Here is a 20024-nt window from a genome sequence, read left to right on the forward strand (position 1 = left end):
CGGTAGTACGGCGATGTCATGAAATCGAGACAACCCTTCGTAAATTCAATAATGCTCTGTACTATTATTTATTTTTACACTGATCCGAGCATGTGCGTACTACTATCGAGTACTAGGATGCAGCGTGCGACTACAACACTACGTAGTATGGAGTAGTAGATAGTAGTAGTTATACCCCTACCTATGCAGAACTCTGACGTTTGGTGTTATTGTGACAACTTATGGAGTGCGCACCTGCTCCCTCCAAGTGGTCATGTGACCTGCTCCAAGGTAAAAAGTATCGGTGGTTGTTTTTTAGTCCCTCGGATCCATTATTAGTAATAGTTAGATAACTAATAACTAATATGTGTTAACTATTAGGTATTATTTGGATCCACTAGGACTAGAAAATAGTATATGCACTTCTATTTGCTAGTTGGCTGGAACATTCGGGTATCACAACGCCCTCACCGAGTGTCTCAATTTTTTGGTGAAATATGCGCTTTGGTTTGAGCGATGACCTGAGCATCGATATCATGAAACTACTTCTTTGGGGAAGATGCTTGGTATTTGCTAAAATACTAGCTTCGCTTGAGTGCCATTGACTTGAAGAACGAAACTACTAGCTACTCTACTGATTATACTATGTGTTGGTTTGAATTTTTGCCAGAATTTAAGTGCTGTATAATTGAGAGTATTGTAGAAGGCAAGAGACATAAAGAAGTGGACTTTGAATTTGAATCAAGGAAGAAGCTACCAAGAAGACAAATGTGTACACCTACGTTATTAGTTCAAGGAAGTCTAATGGTACACTCATTTAGTCCTGTAATTTCCAAAGCTTTCCAAAATTTTTTTATCGAACACACAGCAGATCTGCGTATCAATATATTAAGAAGAAGGTGGGTGAGAACACCCAGAGTACACATGTTTTGTTTTTCTTTAGGGAAAAACAAACCTGTAGAAATAAACCTCCTCACACACAAAACTATCACTCTAATACCCTTAACAGTTTTTTCTAAACCCAAGACCAGGACCAACTTATCCTACCCAGCTGGTAACTAGGCGAGGATGTGAGTAACTCCTCGAGCTCCAGCAGTACCCCACAAGTGCAGCTCCTCCCTGATGGATGAAAGAACTCCATTCAGGTTTGGCTGCAATCCATCAAAGCTTTCCAAAGTGAATACCAGATATGCAGGAAAGTTGGGTAATTGTACAATTGAAATGGCCTACTCTTACAATGGTCGTTCAGCAGTAGTACTTGATGCTCCAGATTTAGTGGGTTGTTTAATGCCATGTATTGGTGGTTTGGAATTAGACCACATTAATCTGATGACTTGTGAAAAATTAGCATTAGTTTGACACTTGTGTACTTTGCATAATTTGTTGATCAAATCTGAATTGACAATTGATAGCATTAAATCTGTATATCTTCTTGTTTTGTTCTGCAATTCTGCTGCTATCTGAATGTCTTCTTTAGCTGCGATGCTGGGCTGAAACACTGGGAGCCCTTGGAACAGGTTTAGACGTTGGATGCAAGGAGGCAAGTTACAACGTGACATTGAATCCGCATCCGTATATAGATAAAGTGTTTATGTAGGTTCATAGAAAAAATATATATCTAGATTTGCTAAAATGACTTATAATTAGAAACGGAGGGAGTACATGCAGTTTTATTCACATAAAACATCTTTCATCTCTGCCCTCATTAATTTTTTGCCCCATCATAAAAATGCTGATACAGCACGCAATTTAGTAAAAATGAAAATCTAATTAAGAGTGGCCTGATGCCTAATCAGCTGCCCCATTGCCAAACGATGGGCCATCAGACTCCATGTCATGCGGCCCCTCTGCCGGCAATCCTCTCTCTGTTAGCCCACTACCCTAAAAAAGTAGCGCATTGTCTGTGTGTCGCGTCAAACATTTCAAACTACGAGCATTTTTATGTTTCAGTAGTTAAAGCTGGATACATAAAAACCACATAAATTCTATCAAAATTTTGACTCAGGGTAGTGTTTATGTACTACTCTCTCCACTCCAATTTATAGTTCACTTTATTTTTTTCCATATGTCAAACTTGTCTAACTTTGGCCAAATTTAAAGAAAAATATATTAACATCTACATCACCAAATAAGTGCACTATCAAGACATATTTCATAGTGGACTCAATTAAACTAATTTATTGTTGTGGATGTTCATACTTTTCTATATAAACTTGATCAAAGTTAGATAAGTTTGAGTGTTTGACAATATAATTCCTAATGGAGATATTATGTGCTTGGTGGTACCATACACACTGCATTCTCAAGATACTAAAAACTCCCTAATTATTGATGCATATATCAGTATCAAACTCTTGATATCAGGTATTCTTCATCTTTCTCGACTAGAGTGACAAGTTTGGACTGAGCCAGCGCGAGATCGAATGATGTGAGCGAGTGAGGAGCCAGCTTGACACGCATTCGCTCTGCTGCATCCCGCAGCTGCCTCTTGACTGGCACGACCTGCACCGTTGTTAGCAAGCAAGCGCTGGATTCAGATAAGCCCCAAAGCAGCAATGGATTCTGAGACATGGCAACACATTTGGTAGGTCATACAGACGCAAGAGAAAAAATGTTGATTACCTTCTGTGGGTGACTGAAAGAATTTTCATCCATCACATTGCCGGATGTGAGAACTGTGACGGTTGATCCTATTGCATTGACGCTAGTGCCAAGTCCGGTTATGGAGATTCTGACTCTTACAGCATGTGATCCAAAGTTTACAATCTGCACAAGAGCTTTCGAGATTAATGTTACAAATTGATCCTTCAAATACATGATTACTTTCTTTTTTTTATGCGCTCTTTTCCCATTTATTTGTGATCAGCTGTTAAGCTGAACTTATTGTAAGAACTTGGCTGTGTGCGGTCGTAGAGGCCGGATATTTTTCCATTTTTTTTTTCAAAAGAAGATACATGCCAATGCAGGAAATATTACATGCCTTTACTCTCAGGAAGCTATTCCCCGAATCCTGCCAAGTAATTGCAGATGCCGCTAGAGACCTAGAGTATCTGGAGTTGATTGTGATTGGATGAACTATAGCCCCGCTGGACTCACCGAATAGCGTCTGCATCCAGTAACTAGGAGTCCCATAATGTTGCCAGGTATTGAAGACAATAGCGTCCGGGTTCCACCTGATTTTATTCAAACACGGATATCACAATGTTAAATCGACAAGAGCACAAGAACCATCGAAAGCATAAGGCTGTAGATACTGACTTTCGGTCGTTGGCGTTTACAAATAACGGTGCATAACTGGCCATCTGAACAATGTCACTGCAAAGAATCAACAAGAGGTCATGTAACTTTCAGTAAATAGTATCATGGCGACTGAAACAAGAGTAGACCCTTCATGGTGACTAGATGAACAAAGACATCATCTAGAACTTTTGCAGGAATATGCAGGTGTGTTCACCAAACAAACCGCACCTATTCCTCTCCAATCCAGTTAGGAAAGCAGCTTCTGCCAATGAAGCAAGAAGACTTCCTTTACCTGCGTCGCTTTTCCAAACTGCATACTCACTAACAAAAGCCTGCGCACGAAATCACAAATCATATTCGGAAAGATATTTACTGTCCAACAGAATTTGTTTGTGCAACCATGCATGCATTATGATGTAAATAAGCAAAAATAGAAAACAACTTATTTCCTGAAGGTCTCCAAAAAACGTGTAAATAATATCACATCATGCACAATCATCACTTAAGCTACACATAATCCTCAGTCTCTTACAATTGCAATCTAGAAAAGAATTGAATCATATTCGTGCTCTGTTTTTCTTTTCCTTTTTTCAAGGATTAGGAACAAAGATTTGTAAGAATGATTTAGTTGCATAATAGAACCTTAAACAACTGAGTGGATGTACCCTAAGTTTTACCCAATATTATATAACATTAGAGGAGAAATGCCACGAAAGTCCTGAAAATTATAAAAGGCTGTTTCATAAGAATTTCCCAACAAATGAAAGTGGAAAGCAATTCAAATTAAGACTTACCTTGGGCCCATCACGAGATGTTCTGTCAAATGTGTTCCTCATGGAAAACAAAGTCTTAGAGTCGGTATAAACCTGAACAACAAAGAATCGTAGGAATTTAAGAGAAGATATTGACGTAGATGACAGATGATGAAACATAATCACATAATGTAGATAGCAACAAACAAGATAAAATTGACTTGGTAGAAAGAAATGTACATGGAAGTCAAATAAATCAGCAGGATGGTCAAGTGGTCTAGATGAACCATCACAGTTTGAAATCATTTGAATATCTGGATAGGCCTCCCTTATTGCATTGTAGAACTTCAGATAATTACCTGTTCAACAGCAGTATAGAATATTATGCAGCTAAAATTAGGTTCTACTTGTAATACTGTACTTTCAATGTTTAATTTGTTCATTTTTATGAAAAATGTTTAACTTGTTGTAACATCCTAAAATTCACCCTTAGAAGTATCTAGCTCAGTTCTATAATTTTCAAGTTTCAAAAGGATTAATTTTGGCTTTAACTAAAACTCATCATAGGCTCCAATTTGATTTGTTGCACTCATGCTGGTGCATATTTTATTTTTGTATGATTGTGGTTGAGCTCTAGCTGTTCCCAGAATTTTCCCTGAATTTTTCCGGGTCAAATTCTATTTTCTATAATTTTATTTCGTTTTATAGGCATAGAAATCTTTTTTCTTATTCGTTTTTCTCTTTTCTTTCTTTTCTTCCTTTTCTCTCCCTAACTGGCCGCCAGCTACCATCTCCCCCACCGGCCCAGCTTCCTCTCCTCTTTTTCCTTCACTCGGGCCAAACTTCTCCTCCTCTCTCTCTCTTTCCTTTTCCTTTTCTTCTTTCGGCCCAGCTCCGGCCCATTTCCCCTTCTCTCTTTCTTCCCCCGACAGGCGGGGCCCGCCCGTCAGCTGCTCCTCCTACCTGAAGCCGAGTCCGACTTGGACTCAAGCAAGCGCCGAGCTCACCGAGCGCGCACACTGAGGGCGGCTCGGCCTCGCACCCATGCCGCTTTTAGCCCCGCAGCAACTGGCACCCTCGCCCCACTCCTCCTTTTTCCTCGCACGCGCACATGCCCTAGCCGCCGCTGCCGCCGCTCAAGCTCCGCCTGTCACCGTCGATCTGCCGTTTCTGGCCTCCTCCGCTCGCGCCGTCGTATCTCTCACCTTGCTGGTAACTCGGGGATGCTCCCCAGCTCCTTTTCCCTTCGGTTTCGCCCCTCGATGAGCGCTCCCACGCTCGCCGGAGTTCGCCGCCGGCAGTAACAAGGCCACCCGGCCCCTCCAAGTCCCCGCGCCCGACTTCCCTCACCGCGCCAGTGCCGTAGCGCCCTTCGGCGTTATTTTTGGCGCACTGGAGCGCGAGTTCGCGTGTGCTCCGGCGAAGCGCCGCCACTCACCGGCGCCGTGTGCCGCCGCGCCGATGCCTCCCGCCGCCGCTCGTGCCCTCGGGTGTTTCCGACCATCCGATCCGCGGCAGATGGCCCGGATCGGATCTCTCTGGTCAAACAAGTCAGCCGTTGGTCAAGCGTGGCCTTTTTGCAGAAATACCCTTGAGTTTAGCTGAACCCACAGTCCATACCTATTCAAAAATAATTCTATTTTAGTCATGTTTCTTTCAGAAAACCCCCTGCGCTCTTTTAAAATTGAACCTGCCATCCTTTTTAGTGTTTTAGTGCGTTAGCCCTCGTGTTTTTACATAAATTTAGGTTTTAGCCTTCGGTTTCTTTCTGTTTAACCCTTTTTGGTACTTTTCTCACGTTTAAGTCCCTGCAGAGCTCTTTTTAACATATCTTTAGCGTTTTAAATTCTTTTTAAGCGTTTTTGTTACTATTTTGACCGTTATAACGCGTAGAACTAGTTTCTAAGCCTTTTGCCTCTATTTTGCAATGACTGATGTACTGTTTTAATTCGTTTCTATTTGTTTGCTTGTATGTACTTGTGTGGCTATTGTTTGTTTGTGACGAGTAGATGGGGAGACGTTCCAGAACCTTCAAAAGCAAGAATTTGAAGTGACTGAGCAGCAGCAAGAGACTGAAGGTAAGTATATTCCTTGATCATACTTTCATCCTAATAACCCTTATTTATATTTACGATTGCATGCATTAATTTGATGGGTCCTACCTTATCCATATTTGATATCCTTGTTCTTGAAAGCCGGGTTATTTTATATCATTCGGGGTAGTTTGCTTAGTTGCTGAACATTGATTTTGGGTGGTTTATGAAACCCATACTTGACACATGCTTTACATATTTCGGAACCACTATGATGAACTGATGGTGATAATTAATTTAAACCATGGAGCGACCACCCGGGAAAACAGTGCAACCACAAGGACTATATGGCTTTGGTCTTGGCTAATTAATTAGATGTCTCTAACTTGTTGGTAGCTTACCGAAAGATGCATGGGGGGCTTGTGATGAGGGGTTCGCTGCTGCCAAGGGTGTACGCATGGCTATGGTCACGCCTTGGGGGAGGTTCACTCACACAGTTGCCGAAACCTTAGCGGGTTACCACTTGTTAGGGAGTCTTTGTAAAGGTCTCTTACTGAATCCCTGCCACTCACCATGGAAGTGTTTAAGAGGCTGGCTACCTCGGGCATCAAGGGAGACACAACTTGTGGGTAAAATGTACAACCTCTGCAGAGTTTAAAACTGATATATCAGCCGTGCTCACAGTCAATAGCGGCTCGGACCCTCACATGACTTAATTAAATGGAACTTGTGTTTTATTCAGTTTGTTTAATGTTTTCAAGCTTATTTAGTACTCAGTTACCTTTGTTTTTCATAAAAGTGGGCAATATTCACCTTTGCTTAGTAAATCATTAAAATACTTACCTCTTTATTCAGTCAACCCTTATCCTTGTTTAAGCCTTGCATATCATTTATTTTCCAAATATACTTGCTGAGTACCAACCATAAGTGTACTCGCTCTTGCTAAATAACGCTGCTCAGAACAAGATCAGTTTGAGGAGTTCCTGGAGGATATACAGGAGTACTAGGAGTATGTACCTCCAGTCAGCTGCCTGTGGAGTTTGGTTGTTCCGCTGCTAGAATAAATGTGACGTTGAAACGCTTATTTATTTATCCTTATGAACTCTGTTTGGTTTGTAATAAATGACTACGGTACTTCATGACATTGCTTCTGTTATTCACTTCCGTCGTCATATGTGTGTAACTTTGATCCTGGTGCATATATAATTTATCGCTCGATTTATTACTTCAAAATCAGGTGTGACACTTGTGTACTTCGAGGAGTTATAATTGCAGCATATCAACTTACCACGGTAATGTTTTTTCCCGCAATCTTCATTTCCAATTGCAACATATTGGACCAGGAATGGTTCTGGGTGCCCCATTGCAGCTCTAACAGAGCCCCATGTTGAGTTAGCACTCCCCCTTGCAAATTCTAGGCTGTCCAATACATCCTGCATAAAGACAAACAGTTCCAAAATAATCAATGTAAGATTATAAGTTATGATAACCGCTCCCAATTCCATAAAAAGTAAATGATATCCCATGACGAGTTTGTTGGTATTGATATAAGCGGAAGAAGTTTGTTCGTGGACAAGCTTGGTAAATGTGAATGAGTAGTAAAGAACGAAGCCCACTGTAATATCTTTCCGGTATGGCTAATCAAGAGAAACTTAAGCATGATTCAAGCAGACCAAACATATATGATTGTCTTTGATCTGCAGAGATGCATGCTTACACAAGTAAATATGAAACAAGAAAATAAGGTCTAATTTTCTTATATGCCATGTCATGTACTCACATGTGCCTACAGTGCATTTAGAATTAAAGATATTTATTATATCTGCTAGAAAATGAACTAGGGAGCTGAATACAAACCTTTACAAAAGGAGCGATTATAGCAGTATCAACTTCATCGTGGTGGCTGATTCCTGATTTTTAGAGGGAATTTACCCATCAGGTAAGAAGAACAGCAAGGATAAAAGAGTTATAACAAATCTAAAAATAATTACCATTGTTGAATACCCAGACTGGAGCAGCACCAAGATCCTCAGAAAGCTTTGATGTGGGTTTCAAAGGTAGCGGTTACTAGTTAGGTGACTAGAGAAAAGGAAAGTTCAAACAGTGTAAATTGGTACCTGAAGATATTCATAATATCCAAGGCCATCATCAGTCCAGTAATGCCAAACATCGCCAAAGTGTCCAGGCCTCTCTTCCCATGGACCAATAGATTCTCTCCACCTGAATGCATTTCTTAACCACTCACCTTCTACAAAGCAACCTCCTACAGTAGAAGGATGTCATGTAGTTAACATTCCAGACATTTCTGTGCGTATATTAATAAATCACAAATATTCTATCATCAAGAACATAGTTTAGAAAACAAGCACATACCAGGGAATCTTAAAAATCGTGGTTTTAAATCCGAAAGCATGGATACAAGATCTGTGCGAAAACCATGTCCCTGTGTGTGCAGAAAAGAATTGGTTGTGTTGATACTTTGATGAACTCATGCACGACAACTATGACCGTAATGTAAAGACAACATATTCATTTCCAACAAGATGAAATAAATCTCAACATATTGAATACTAAAAAAATAAACGAGATTATAAATTTAGCCAAGCAGGGCATCCATAATAAGAAAGATTTCTTGTCCATAATAAGAAACATTTCTTGTTTTAGTGGAAAGGGCACTGAATTACAGTAGAATATAACAGGACTCTACTTCCTATACCTGATAAGAGATTTTTCCTTCACTATGTAATATTTAATAGCGCCGTTGCTTATTCAACTATATGTATTTTTCAAAATTTTCACATTTTTTTTACTTTGCTAGGCCTTTTCCTGCTTTTCATATCAAGGTCTAGAACCATAATATATTATAAGCTGCCCTCAAGAAACATAATACAACATACCTTGTATGTGTCTGCAGGCATGAGTGATACTTGATCGAACCATACAACTCCTTTCTTATTAGTTGTTATCTGAAGCCTTGAGGTTCTATTGGTTCCGTTCGCAACCAACTTCTGCTCCAGTTTTGTCCAATTTGACGTGCCATCAACTCTGCACCAATGCAATCGATTCATTTTGTGTGAATAATCAAATATCCTCCTTCACTCCCCAATACCCATGAGAAAAGATACTAACTTTATATTGACTGAAGCCAGATTTTGTAACCCATCCAGGCTTGTTAGTGAAACTGTCAAGTCTGCTGTTTCTGGTGACTTAACGTACATAACTAGATTGTAGGTCTTTCCATCCTCAATGTTCTGGAAGGTGAATTTGTAACATTATTGAAAAAAGAAAGTAAAAAAGGTAGGAAAACAAAATATTTGCCTAATATCAGAGCATGAAAAGCTACCACTATCAGAAGTATTCAAAGAAAAGACATGGAACTTAATGGTGTTGCAAAGAAAGAGCGATGACATAAGGGTAAAATACTATTATAAAAGTTACTGATATTGCAGAGGTTCCCTTTTTTGTGAAATTGTGCATTTCTTATATTCAACATAAAGTCATACCATGCCCCAGAACCCTGGGTTGTAAATGCCAACACCTCCAGCTGGACAATCATTGCAGAGGACCTCCATCCTTAGAGCTATAATGTTTCGACTGAAACATGATGATCTATCAGTTGCCACAAAAATGGAAGAGTCATCACCAATGGTAGACCATGGGTGAATGTTTGATGGAGTATGGGGGCCTCCAGCTTCAAAACCTGAAGCATAAAATCCAGAAGCTGGTTATGCTAAACCTGAACCGTAGATTTCATATCAACTTCTAAAGAAAAAATATATTATCTTCTCCAGGCTCCAGCTTATACGCTGCATAAGACATAAGAAAATACATGTAGTGTATTATGACTCACAGATATGCTCAGAATAATCATTCTTTTCTTGAAGATGTTCGACCAAAAGTGCAAAACAGAGTTGACTTTAATTGGCAGCGTGGCAAATTACGACCTTCGGAACTAATAACATAGGATCTTTTTTTTTCGTTTCAACCCAAAAAAGACACGTACATCTAACTTCTCATCAGACAGTTGACTCTGAAATTCACAGGATGCAGTCGAGAATATCTAAAAATACCTCTGTTACTAACAAGTTCTGCCCATATTCCACCAGCTCCAGCATGATTGATCTCCTACAGAATAACCTGGCTAGTTATTGCAAGAACTAAAGGAGAATGGATTGTTGTGATAATATGCTACAAAATCCCATCAAAGTGGCATCTACCAAGAAACTACTGCCTCACCTCAAAAAACACCCCAAATAGTGTATCAGGGATCTTCCGAGCATGCTCCGGCGAGGCATCAACCTTGACTGTTGCCGTCTGGGTCACCTGAAGCTCTGACGCTAGACATTTGCAGCCTAAGCAGAACAGAAGCAAGAGGCAGGGGATGGTTGTCGGAGAGAAACCTTCCTTGGCACCCATGGGCTTCAACCCGCAAGCACCAACACAGCTAGGAGAAGATGCTATTATGCGAGGTCAGCTGAGTTAGGTGGAAATGGATAAGTATAAGCTATTGCAACAGGACCACCTCCATATTAGAAAACTGCAGAGTAGCAGTGCCTATGGGTCAACTGATCCAAGTCCTAAATAATGCCTATATATATTCAACTACGCATCTGCTAGCTCTTGAACGAACAGTATTGCAATATACATCTCCTAAACGATATATATGTCCTAAACGATGTATTTTATTTTTCTTTGTATGGAAGCCTTAAACATTGTTATCTGTCAATGGAACCTAAACTGCTTGATATTCAACTGTACAACTGCAATGTAAAAGAAGAGATATTTAATTGTACATCCACATTGCAAAATAGGAGATGAATTCAAGATCATACTACTACCGTTACCTCATCAGAAGAAAACAACCAACAAGCCTCCTCTCCTGGGCATTCCATCGAACACCTTGTCTGCGCAACCAGCCAAATCGTTGAACAAATCCTCCGAGGGCAAAGTCGAACCTTTAGCGAGTTCCTCCCCATGGATTCAATTCACCTTCCAGCAACTCAGGGTTGAAGACAAGGCGAGCTCCCACGCTTGAGCAGGGTGGAACAGTGGTTACACTGGTATAAAGCAATCTTAAATGTTAAAGTAGCCCTACCTTTCAAAGTTACGCTTTTCCACATTGCTACTCAAACATGAACATGAACTTCACCTTCATTAAAATTTTTGAACACACTGGCAAACTTCTTAGGTTTACGTTCCCACAAAGCACAGAGAGGAACATTTTTTCTTGTTGTTTTCTTCTCTCTTTTTTTTTTGAGTGGTCTTGTTTTCTTCTCTTGATAGAGGCTGCTGTGGCGTCACCATCAGAGTTAACTGGGCCGCAGGCCGTGCACTAGGCCGAAACCACACGGCCCTTTTTTTTCTGGGCCGGCACGAACAAGTCTGGTTTGACCGTTTGAGGCCACGCAGACGCAGGTGGCCACTGGAGGGGAACCTATAAATGTGTCCGCTTCTCTTCCCCACGCTGCATTTTGGCGCCTTTATCCCCAACCTGTGGCCATGGACGCTCCACCCCGCACCACCACCACCCTGGCCCCCGCCGCCTCCCCCTCGTCCTCCTCCTCAAACCCCACCACCCTTCCCGCAGGCCTGCCTCCACCTCCACTCCCCTCCCGATGGCGGCCATCACCACCACAGCCGCAGCCGCAGCCGCCTCGTCCTCCTTCCTCCGCCGCCTCCCCGGCGCCGCCCACCACGCGCTCGCCGCCGCCGTCTCCCTCCGCGCGTGCCACCACCGCTACAGGCTCTCCTGCCGCGCCGCCGAGGTGTCCGGGGCCGAGCCCTCCGCCGCGCCGGCCGCGGCGGAGGCGGCTGGAGGTGCGTCTTGGGTGCCGGTCGTGCCGCTGGCGGCGCTGCCGCGCGGGGAGCGCCGCGTGATCGTGCAGGACGGGGAGGAGATCCTGCTGCTCTGGTACAAGGACCAGGTCTTCGCCATCGAGAACCGCTCGCCGGCCGAGGGCGCCTACACCGAGGGCCTCCTCAACGCCAAGCTCACGCAGGTGCGTCTCCGGGCGGCCGTGACCTGCTCGGCGGAATGCCTGGCAGCTCCGCGCATAGTTTATTAGCTTATTCTTCGTATGTTCTGAATACTCTTAAGGTTGGGTTGAAATTTGGAATGTTAATAAGGACCGACTACCAAAGAGATCAACTTCACTATAGTTTCAAACAAGTTGCAAATTCCCCTGTTATAAACTTCCTAGCTGGTTGACTGGTTCTGGAGTTTCTAAACAAGTTACACAGGTACTTCAGAATTGTGTGCTTGGTGTGACAAACTATCAACGTTATGCCTACTTTCTCCGCACATAAATGCATCTTTAAGTGGTTTTAGTAACTTGGTGTCTGGAGACAATGTATCTACATGCTCCCTGATCCATTCCCACTTCATGAACTAATGAAATTACTCTCATTTAAGATTGATGATCACAAATGTGACGCTAGAAGAGCTCTGGAAAGAATTGTTGGTTTCAAAACCTCCTGAATCTTGCCTATACATCACCTCTGCTTTCTGTGCATATTAGAAATATGAAGTGTTTGAGGTAGCCTTTTGTTCAGCTATATCAAGCTTTTTAACTTTAAAGTCTGTCTTTGGAGATTCTTGAAGGTTTCTCACACATTGTGTCTAGTCCACATTGCTGCCCCACGAAGTGTATGCTATTTTTTTCCGTTGACTTCGATGGACAGCAAAATTTTAATTACATTTTGTTTATAACTTACTTCATGAGATAATTTTATTGTCTTTCGAAAAGATTTGACCTTGTGTGTGTGTGTGTTTTTTTTTGTCTTTCAGGATGGCTGCATTGTTTGCCCATCAACAGACAGTACATTTGATCTTCGTACTGGGGAAATAAAGGAATGGTATCCCAAAAACCCTGTTCTTAGGGCTCTTACGCCTGCTTTGAGGAAACTATTCACTTACCGTGTGAAAACAGACGATGAAAACATCTACATCAGCATCAGTGGGGCTGATAGTGCAGGGTCTGCTGAGATTATATTCAGTGGGAAAGCTCAACCTGGGGTTACCGCTTCAGATGTCAATGTGGAAGAGGTATTTTTTTTTCTGTCAAATTGATCACTTTAAGGGCCATCTTCAGACAGATTTTTCCTGTTCCAGATGATTCCTGCATTTTTAATTAACTTCAGTCTAACCCATTACTTCTTCGGTAAAATGAGAATTTGATTGTACTTCTATATCCAGCTTATATCCCTTTACATTTTCAGGTGAGAATGATAGTTGATGAGGATGTTGGAGGATTCGGTTTCACCAGCGCCAATGAACTTATCAATGGAAAAGCTGCTATAATCGGCTTTCTCTTATTGATAGATTTTGAACTTTTAACTGGCAAGGGTCTTCTCAAGGGAACTGGTTTCTTGGACTTCATCTATGCAGTTTCAGGAGCTTTCAACTGATGAATATGTTAGTTCTTTGGTTGTGGAATGTTATAAAGGTACTTTACTACTCTTAAAAGTCTAGAATTTTTCAGCCTACAATTGAGTGCACAAGCAGTTGTACATGTAAGAATATTAAGTTTGCCAGTAAAGTAATATGAAAGATACCTTTGCAGTACCTACTTGACGCATCTCTGTCCACAATGATGCATTTCGCTGATGCTCCGTAGATTTGAAATGAAATGGGTGAAAACATATGCATATCTTGGATTAATATGTAGCACTTTAGAGTATTTATGTTGAGACAATCTAATCAATGTAAAGATGAACTCACACCATTGTGATAAACTAAACTGTCCAGAGCCTGATTGTTGTTCATATGACAGATCGTGGGATTAGTAAAAGTGGATGTTGTACACATGGATGGTTATATATAACAATGGGTCACGGGAAGAAAAAAGAAGGGCCAGTGTTGAACAGGTTGATTGGTGAATTTTCCTTATGTCGCTGGCTCGTGCTGTAATAGAGTGACTTCTAGGAGTGCAACATTAAATTACAATGGTGCTGAGTGTCATGGCAACTTCTCAAGCAAACCTCAACCGGTTTAGGAGATAGCACATTTCTCAATAGAGTTGGATAATGAGGTTGTTATGTGCCACGTCAATGATGTCGAGCATTACCATCTCGTAATTCATCCTTGTAACTGATTCAAGATTCTGCCTTTTACAATTGATTATGGGGATATGTGAAACTGAACACTTCAGTGCTAACCTGTATGGGCTAGTGCATACTGATCACTGGTCAGATAGACTAAAAATAGGAAAGGCTCAAATCATTTGGAGGGGTATGGGCCAATTGTTCATAGATATCATAAAATCCATCTAATTGTTCGTTCCTGTAGTCTGTTCTTGAATCAGCTGGCCAGTTATACTGCAGAGATGTGCATCTCATAGCAGTTCTGACGATAGGCTATGCATCCACTCGCAGCTTCTAGTGTCTGCCAACGTGGAAACTGATCCTCTGCATCGACATGAGTAGTAGTCTCAGGTTCCTAAGTAAATGGCAACCATATTAAGTATTCTTGTGCCATGGAGAACTGTCATGAGCGTATTAGCTATGTTTCGCTGTATATTTCAGTGTACATTGGTGGGAGGACAAGTATGTTATTTTTTAAAAAAAAACGAATTGCAAGAAGACTTGGAATAAATCATATAATTTCATTTCATCAAGCTTATGTCTCTATTGGGCGATAACTGAGGACTTATTTTACCATTTCAGTGTAACCATCGTGCTTACACATAAACTGGGTAATGTGTGTGAGGTCTGGAGGGACGACACGTGGCATTGTCCTACGCGCTTACATCTGTGGGAGGAGGTCAAAGACAGAGCCTGTCATGCTCACCTAGTAGTAAGAAAAAAAAATGTTAGGCACCACATGCTCATGGTCAGCCCAAATCTCTGACTAAATCAGACAGCTAGACAGAAAGCTCTGCCCTAATTGTACATCAGCCTGCTGTCTCTAAGCTAGCCATCCTTAAACCAGTGCGCATCCTCCTGTCCCCTCCTAAGTCGCCATTAGTCCAGTGAATCAAGAATGCGATGGTGGATTTAGTTTGTCTCTGATCAGTGCCCCTTTCAATTAATTAGTTTCGTGCACGAGCTGGGAAGCTTCCCAGAGGGAATAATTAATAAACAATCAAAGAAAAAAAAAGATGTCAATGTGATGCAGTTCTGACCTCATGTCTTGTAATGCTTGCGTCAGCGAACTACTGGGCCCCGCATGCCAGTATCATTCCACGCTTAGAGTTGCTACATCATATTGTTTTGGGAAAAATCTGGATATAGCTTCAAGCGTATTTTGTTTTCTTTTATTTTTTTTAAAAAAATTCTCCATGAAACCAAGGCAAAGAGTTCTGCAACATTTCAGTAATTACTATGAAAAAATAATTTTGCTGATGCAAGCTGACGTACACCGAATCTCTAGCTGCTATCAGTCTACCGCCTCTGAACGATACACTTTTGTGGCAGTAAAGCATTCTATCACCATCTGATTTCGTCACACAAAGGAGGAGCACATACTACCTAAACGTGTGCCAAAATCATATGAGATCTTGTACACGCTTGTGCATATCTTCCAATTCAAGAAAAATATTAAGGTTACATTCCAACTTAGTTTTTTTTTCCCCACAGAAAAGTTACCTTCGGACAGTATCTTCTAGAAGAGATTGTCCGGTGAGTTGCCATCTAGCTTGTTACGGTGCCTGGACAGATCAAAAGGTGATGGCATATGCTACATATGTTCTTCAACAATGAAATCGGTATCGTACAAAAGGGGAAATGAGTGAATCAACAAAGGTTTGTTCAGAGTTATATATAAATTTTTCCATAGTTCATAAGAGAACTAAATTTGAAGATCTATTTAATTAAAAATAGAGCTGAACGAGATTAAACAGTGAAGGTTCTCATTATAGTATCCTAGCGTGGATGGTTCCTGTTGTTTTGGCGTTCTTCAAACATTCAAGGTTTTATTTGGTTTGATCGGATTACCAAGGCACCGCTGGAAAAATGAGCTTTCATTCGATTAGTACCAGTTAATTTTTAAATTAAAGTTGCTTTGGAGCCATTTTAGTACCGGATCCAAATTTGAAAGCTCCCGGAGCCATCTTGGTACCGGGCCAAAACACCGGCAGGTACTAAATGTTGCATTTAGTACCGGCTGGTGTTTTGGCCCGGTACTAAAATGGCGCGGCCATTTAGTACCGGTCAATAACATCATCCGGTACTAAATAGTGACATTTAGTACCGGCCGGTGTCTTAGCCCAGTACTAAATGGTTCTCTACGGGTTATTTTAAAAGAAAAAATATCTTCCACCTAATCACATGTAATGCATAGGTGGAATGGTAAGGAAGCTATACGCAAGGTTGGAGGTCGTGGGTTTGAATCTTCGCAACCGCGCACGCACGTAAAAAGACTTGTGACTCGTGACTTCGCGTGTGCGGGCCTTCTTGGGGTTCGTAATATTTTTTCTTTATTTTTTGGGCGTGAAACTAGAATTGAGAGAGATTAGGAGAAAATAGAACAAGGCCTAAGTGTAGTTTTCTTCATGCTAATCGCATTGCCAATCAGCACGGAATACAAACTATTTGAAGCTCGGAAAACGTGGCTGATGCTCCTGTAGACACATCGACATAGGTGTGTTACCTGTTTCTCCTGCTCCATTTCCATTTTAATTTTTTTATTTCTTTTATTACTTCCTCCGTTTCAAATTATTAGTCGTTTTGACTTTTCTAGATACGTAAATTATGTTAGGTATCTAGATATAATATGCATAGTGAAAACTGTACACCTAGAAAATCTAAAACGACTAATAATTTAGGACGGATAGAGTAATTTAGACTTTTCAATAAAATTGCCACTTTATGCGATAAAATTGTAATATTCATAATAATCTTCCTCGATGATCAACCATGGCCAAGAATACATGAATACTTCAAAGAAATTAAAAGGGTGACCAGTTCTGACTTCAGTTCGTCCAAAAAAAAACAGTTCTGACTTCTGAAAAACGACGACAAAAACAAGCGGCCAACGCAACCCATCAGGGCACACTGAATGAACCCCGATGATTGCTAGCTGCAAACCTCAGCTACCCCCCCTGCAGGGCTGCAGGCCGCCGCAGCTCGATCGGTCGACCTCGGCAGATGCATGCACGGGCGCATGGCCGATGCATCAGAGCATGACGAACACACCAAATCCAAGCTGGCCCTGATCGAGGCCCCCAGCGCCATTAACGCTGCGCGTCACAGCTCCTCCTCCTGCTTCATCGGCCAGCCATAACCACACCTCGATCGATCGCTGATGGCTGACGAGCTGGTAGCTCGCTCGATCGAAGCATTCACTGCTGCCCGCCCGGCGGGGGTCCTATACCACTCTATCTCTGAGCCGTCCTGGCCTGTGCAGTGGGCCCACGCGGCGCCTGACCAGCGATGGTCCGGCCGGCGCGAGGCCCTGGCAGCGGCCGGCAGTGCAGTGCCGCCGCACGCGGCGGCGCATGTGTGGCCTGGCTTCGCCATGCCGATGCCCTGATTCCTCCGTACGCCCTTGTCCATCCGCGTCGTTTCTTTATACGCATAGGCCAGGACATTAATAAATCAAGTCTACTGTTACATTGGAATTATTACATTACATGTCGATGTTTCCGTACTAATATGGTTTTGCAACTCGACGTTTGTGGTGTTTTGGAAACGAGTTGATGACTTGATGATGTACATGGTTTTTTGGAGATTCAATTCAGGTGTTTCCTACGGAGTTCGATCGTGTCGCATGTTTTCTCCAAAATTAATTTGGAGTGCAATTCATAAAATTCTAATGTAATTGCAGAAGTCTTTTTAGATCCAAAATTCAGGTTGTCGCTAGGACAATTATATCGAAGTTCCCAGATAAAAGAAAAAGAAAAATCATATCAGAGTTCTAACAAAGGATATATGCTACAGGAAATGTTCCAGAAGTACTGCTCCCTCATTTAATCGTTTCGATATTTTTAGCACTTCGACAGTTCTGCAGCGTCCGGAGGTCTCCATGATTCCATCCTAGCTACTAATTAATACTCATTAGTTCATGATGCATAAGTGAATATATTAGCATCATTTATTGGGTATGCAAAACTGCAGCATATATATATACAGGCTATTCTGTTGCCATGATCGGGCCCTACGGGCAACTTATGTGTGCCTGCAGGATCTCGACTCCTTGCTGTCCTTATAGATTTGTAGGTCCTGCACCCACAAAATATCGCGCAAGACCAACACTAGAAGATCACAATCATCATCTTTATTGACAAAGGCAAGGAAAGACAGACACACCTTTTTTTTCCAGATAAAAACCTAAATACTAATTCGCTACAAGAAGGATTGATCTCCCCTCCCCGCCCTACTAGTGCCTCGTCAGAGAAGAAGATGGATCGGGACCGGAAGACGGTGCTAGCAGCTTAGAGATTTTCTAGTAGCAGCACTGATGAAAGGTTATGGTTGTGTATTGACAGAAGGCGGCACATGAGCAAATCTGAGTTGGATGAAGTGCGACCTCGTGATGTTTCTTTGGCAGTTCATCGAGATACATAGACAACTATTGGGGTCTTCAAAAGATACTATGTGTGATTGGGGTTCATTCACATCCTGCTTGGTTCTATATTTGTCATCTCTTGCTCTAGCCGCGGGATTGATGGTAAAGGGGAACAACATAGAATGAACATAGTCGCGATTAATGTGGTGAATAAGAATACTTTATCAAAAAATTATTGTAATGTTCTTTTTTGGTACAATAGTTTCTATACTGGTTCCATTTTCTTTAATCTAAATTAGGTAAGATGCCCTATGGCGTCTTATGTAAAGTTTACCTAGATGTCCGAGAGTAAAATTTTAGATACATCCCTACATCTTTAGTACTGTTGCTATAGTATACCCTGTTAAAATTTCTTATTAGCCCAACTAGCTGATTATTGCCATGTTTTTTCTCAATTGCAACCATAAGCACAGTATGTTTCCATGTAGAAGAAAGTAGCACATTTTATCTTATCTCAACCCGAATTAATTGGGCCAATCAATGATGGTTAATTGAGATTCGGAAAAAAAACCATCCACTTGACTCAATCATCACAAACTTTTTCATGTCATTCGAAAAATATTTTAATCACATGTTATTCAAAAGTACTTACAAATTTGCTGAGATCATTCATTTGCCCGCGTGCACAGACATACTCAAAGTTCATTTTTTACTCTCCGGTCCTAAGTACACTACACCAACAATTTATTCGATGCATCATTATCTTGAAAGTCCAGATGTAGCCACCCTCGAGAAATTAGCATAAGAACATGCTAAATGCGTAGAAATATATATAGTCTTTGGTGGTTCACACCACATAAATAAACTAATTAGCTCGATCTAAATGTAATATGTTTAGAAATGGAAATGGAACGGAGTACTTGACAATCACCGGAAGTTCCAACTCAGAACTACAAAAAAAAAAGGTTCTGGGAGAAAAGAAGACTTTTGAGTTAAAATCGGGAGTTGAAACCAGTCAAGCTACCGGTGCACTGCCCCATGTGAATCTACAGCACGAGGTGAATCTCCGCTGCTGCCTGCGATGTTCGCCGCGGCCGCCGGTGGCCCACTCCGGCGGTGGGCGGCGTACGGACAGACCCATGCTCCGGTCAAACCATGGTGCCACGTGTTGCCTTCACAGCATGCGGCCTCCTCCTTTGTCGTTTCACTTGGTTTCTTTCTCCCCATGCTTAATTTCTCCTCCTACCTGCATAATGCAAGCCAGCCTCTCCAGCACCAACCCCCACGCGTGTGGCTGCGACGTGACGGTGACACCCCTTTTTCTCTGATGAAAACTGTTCACCTCTCTATCTAGATAATAATTAAGGGGCCTCTACCAGCAAGATCCTCAGGATCTGATGCAAATGCTAAAAGCTTGTAATCTTTCATACATATAAACCTAAATGCATAGAAGTTCCATAAGATGAAAGCTACCTTCTTAATTGTCTGTTAATGTGAAAAGTCAAATTATTTATACGCCTTCTGTTAATTTGAGGATGACCCTGAAGGATCGTCTGGTTGCTCTTCGATCCTAGG

General features: G+C 41.7%; 2 protein-coding genes across 4 annotated transcripts; one reads left to right on the forward strand and one right to left on the reverse strand.

Annotated features, from left to right (window-relative positions):
• Positions 1–2062: 2062 nt before the first annotated feature.
• Positions 2063–11240, reverse strand: LOC112903402 (alpha-L-arabinofuranosidase 1-like). The gene is made up of 18 exons (XM_025972659.1): positions 11154–11240; positions 10241–11061; positions 10075–10129; positions 9508–9704; positions 9134–9255; positions 8902–9049; positions 8378–8447; positions 8122–8267; positions 7996–8041; positions 7862–7914; positions 7293–7437; positions 4212–4330; positions 4014–4085; positions 3448–3551; positions 3238–3294; positions 2960–3152; positions 2602–2745; positions 2063–2481 (listed from the first exon to the last, which is right to left on the reverse strand). The coding sequence occupies exons 2-18, from the start codon at positions 10418–10420 to the stop codon at positions 2326–2328; spliced, it is 2007 nt and encodes a 668-aa protein (XP_025828444.1). The 5' UTR covers positions 10421–11061; positions 11154–11240; the 3' UTR covers positions 2063–2325.
• A 299-nt stretch (positions 11241–11539) lies between these two features.
• LOC112903237 lies at positions 11540–14802 on the forward strand. 3 transcript variants are annotated; one of them, XM_025972470.1, is made up of 4 exons: positions 11540–12003; positions 12792–13049; positions 13223–13449; positions 14669–14802. In XM_025972470.1, exons 1-3 carry the CDS (start codon positions 11620–11622, stop codon positions 13409–13411), a joined length of 831 nt encoding a protein of 276 aa, XP_025828255.1. In that variant the 5' UTR covers positions 11540–11619; the 3' UTR covers positions 13412–13449; positions 14669–14802. The 3 variants fall into 3 exon arrangements, with proteins under 3 accessions (XP_025828255.1, XP_025828254.1, XP_025828253.1); XM_025972469.1 differs by lacking the exon at positions 14669–14802 and adding an exon at positions 13567–13651; XM_025972468.1 differs by lacking the exon at positions 14669–14802 and adding an exon at positions 13777–14160 and having other exon boundaries at positions 11541–12003.
• Positions 14803–20024: the final 5222 nt, after the last annotated feature.

This window comes from Panicum hallii, chromosome 8, assembly GCF_002211085.1.
Source record: "Panicum hallii strain FIL2 chromosome 8, PHallii_v3.1, whole genome shotgun sequence".
Classification (NCBI taxonomy): Eukaryota; Viridiplantae; Streptophyta; class Magnoliopsida; order Poales; family Poaceae; genus Panicum; species Panicum hallii.

Excerpts from the sequence above, each read along its gene's own strand:
- LOC112903402 (XM_025972659.1), bottom strand. The coding sequence starts at position 10,420 with ATGGGTGCCAAGGAAGGTTTCTCTCCGACAACCATCCCCTGCCTCTTG. Across the intron at positions 4,331-7,292 it reads CGGGAAAAAACATTACCGTG|GTAATTATCTGAAGTTCTAC; the intron begins GTAAGTTGATAT and ends GCTGTTGAACAG. Across the intron at positions 4,086-4,211 it reads CTGATTTATTTGACTTCCAT|GTTTATACCGACTCTAAGAC; the intron begins GTACATTTCTTT and ends TTTGTTGTTCAG.
- LOC112903237 (XM_025972470.1), top strand. The coding sequence starts at position 11,620 with ATGGCGGCCATCACCACCACAGCCGCAGCCGCAGCCGCCTCGTCCTCC. Across the intron at positions 12,004-12,791 it reads TCAACGCCAAGCTCACGCAG|GATGGCTGCATTGTTTGCCC; the intron begins GTGCGTCTCCGG and ends TTTGTCTTTCAG. Across the intron at positions 13,050-13,222 it reads CAGATGTCAATGTGGAAGAG|GTGAGAATGATAGTTGATGA; the intron begins GTATTTTTTTTT and ends TTACATTTTCAG.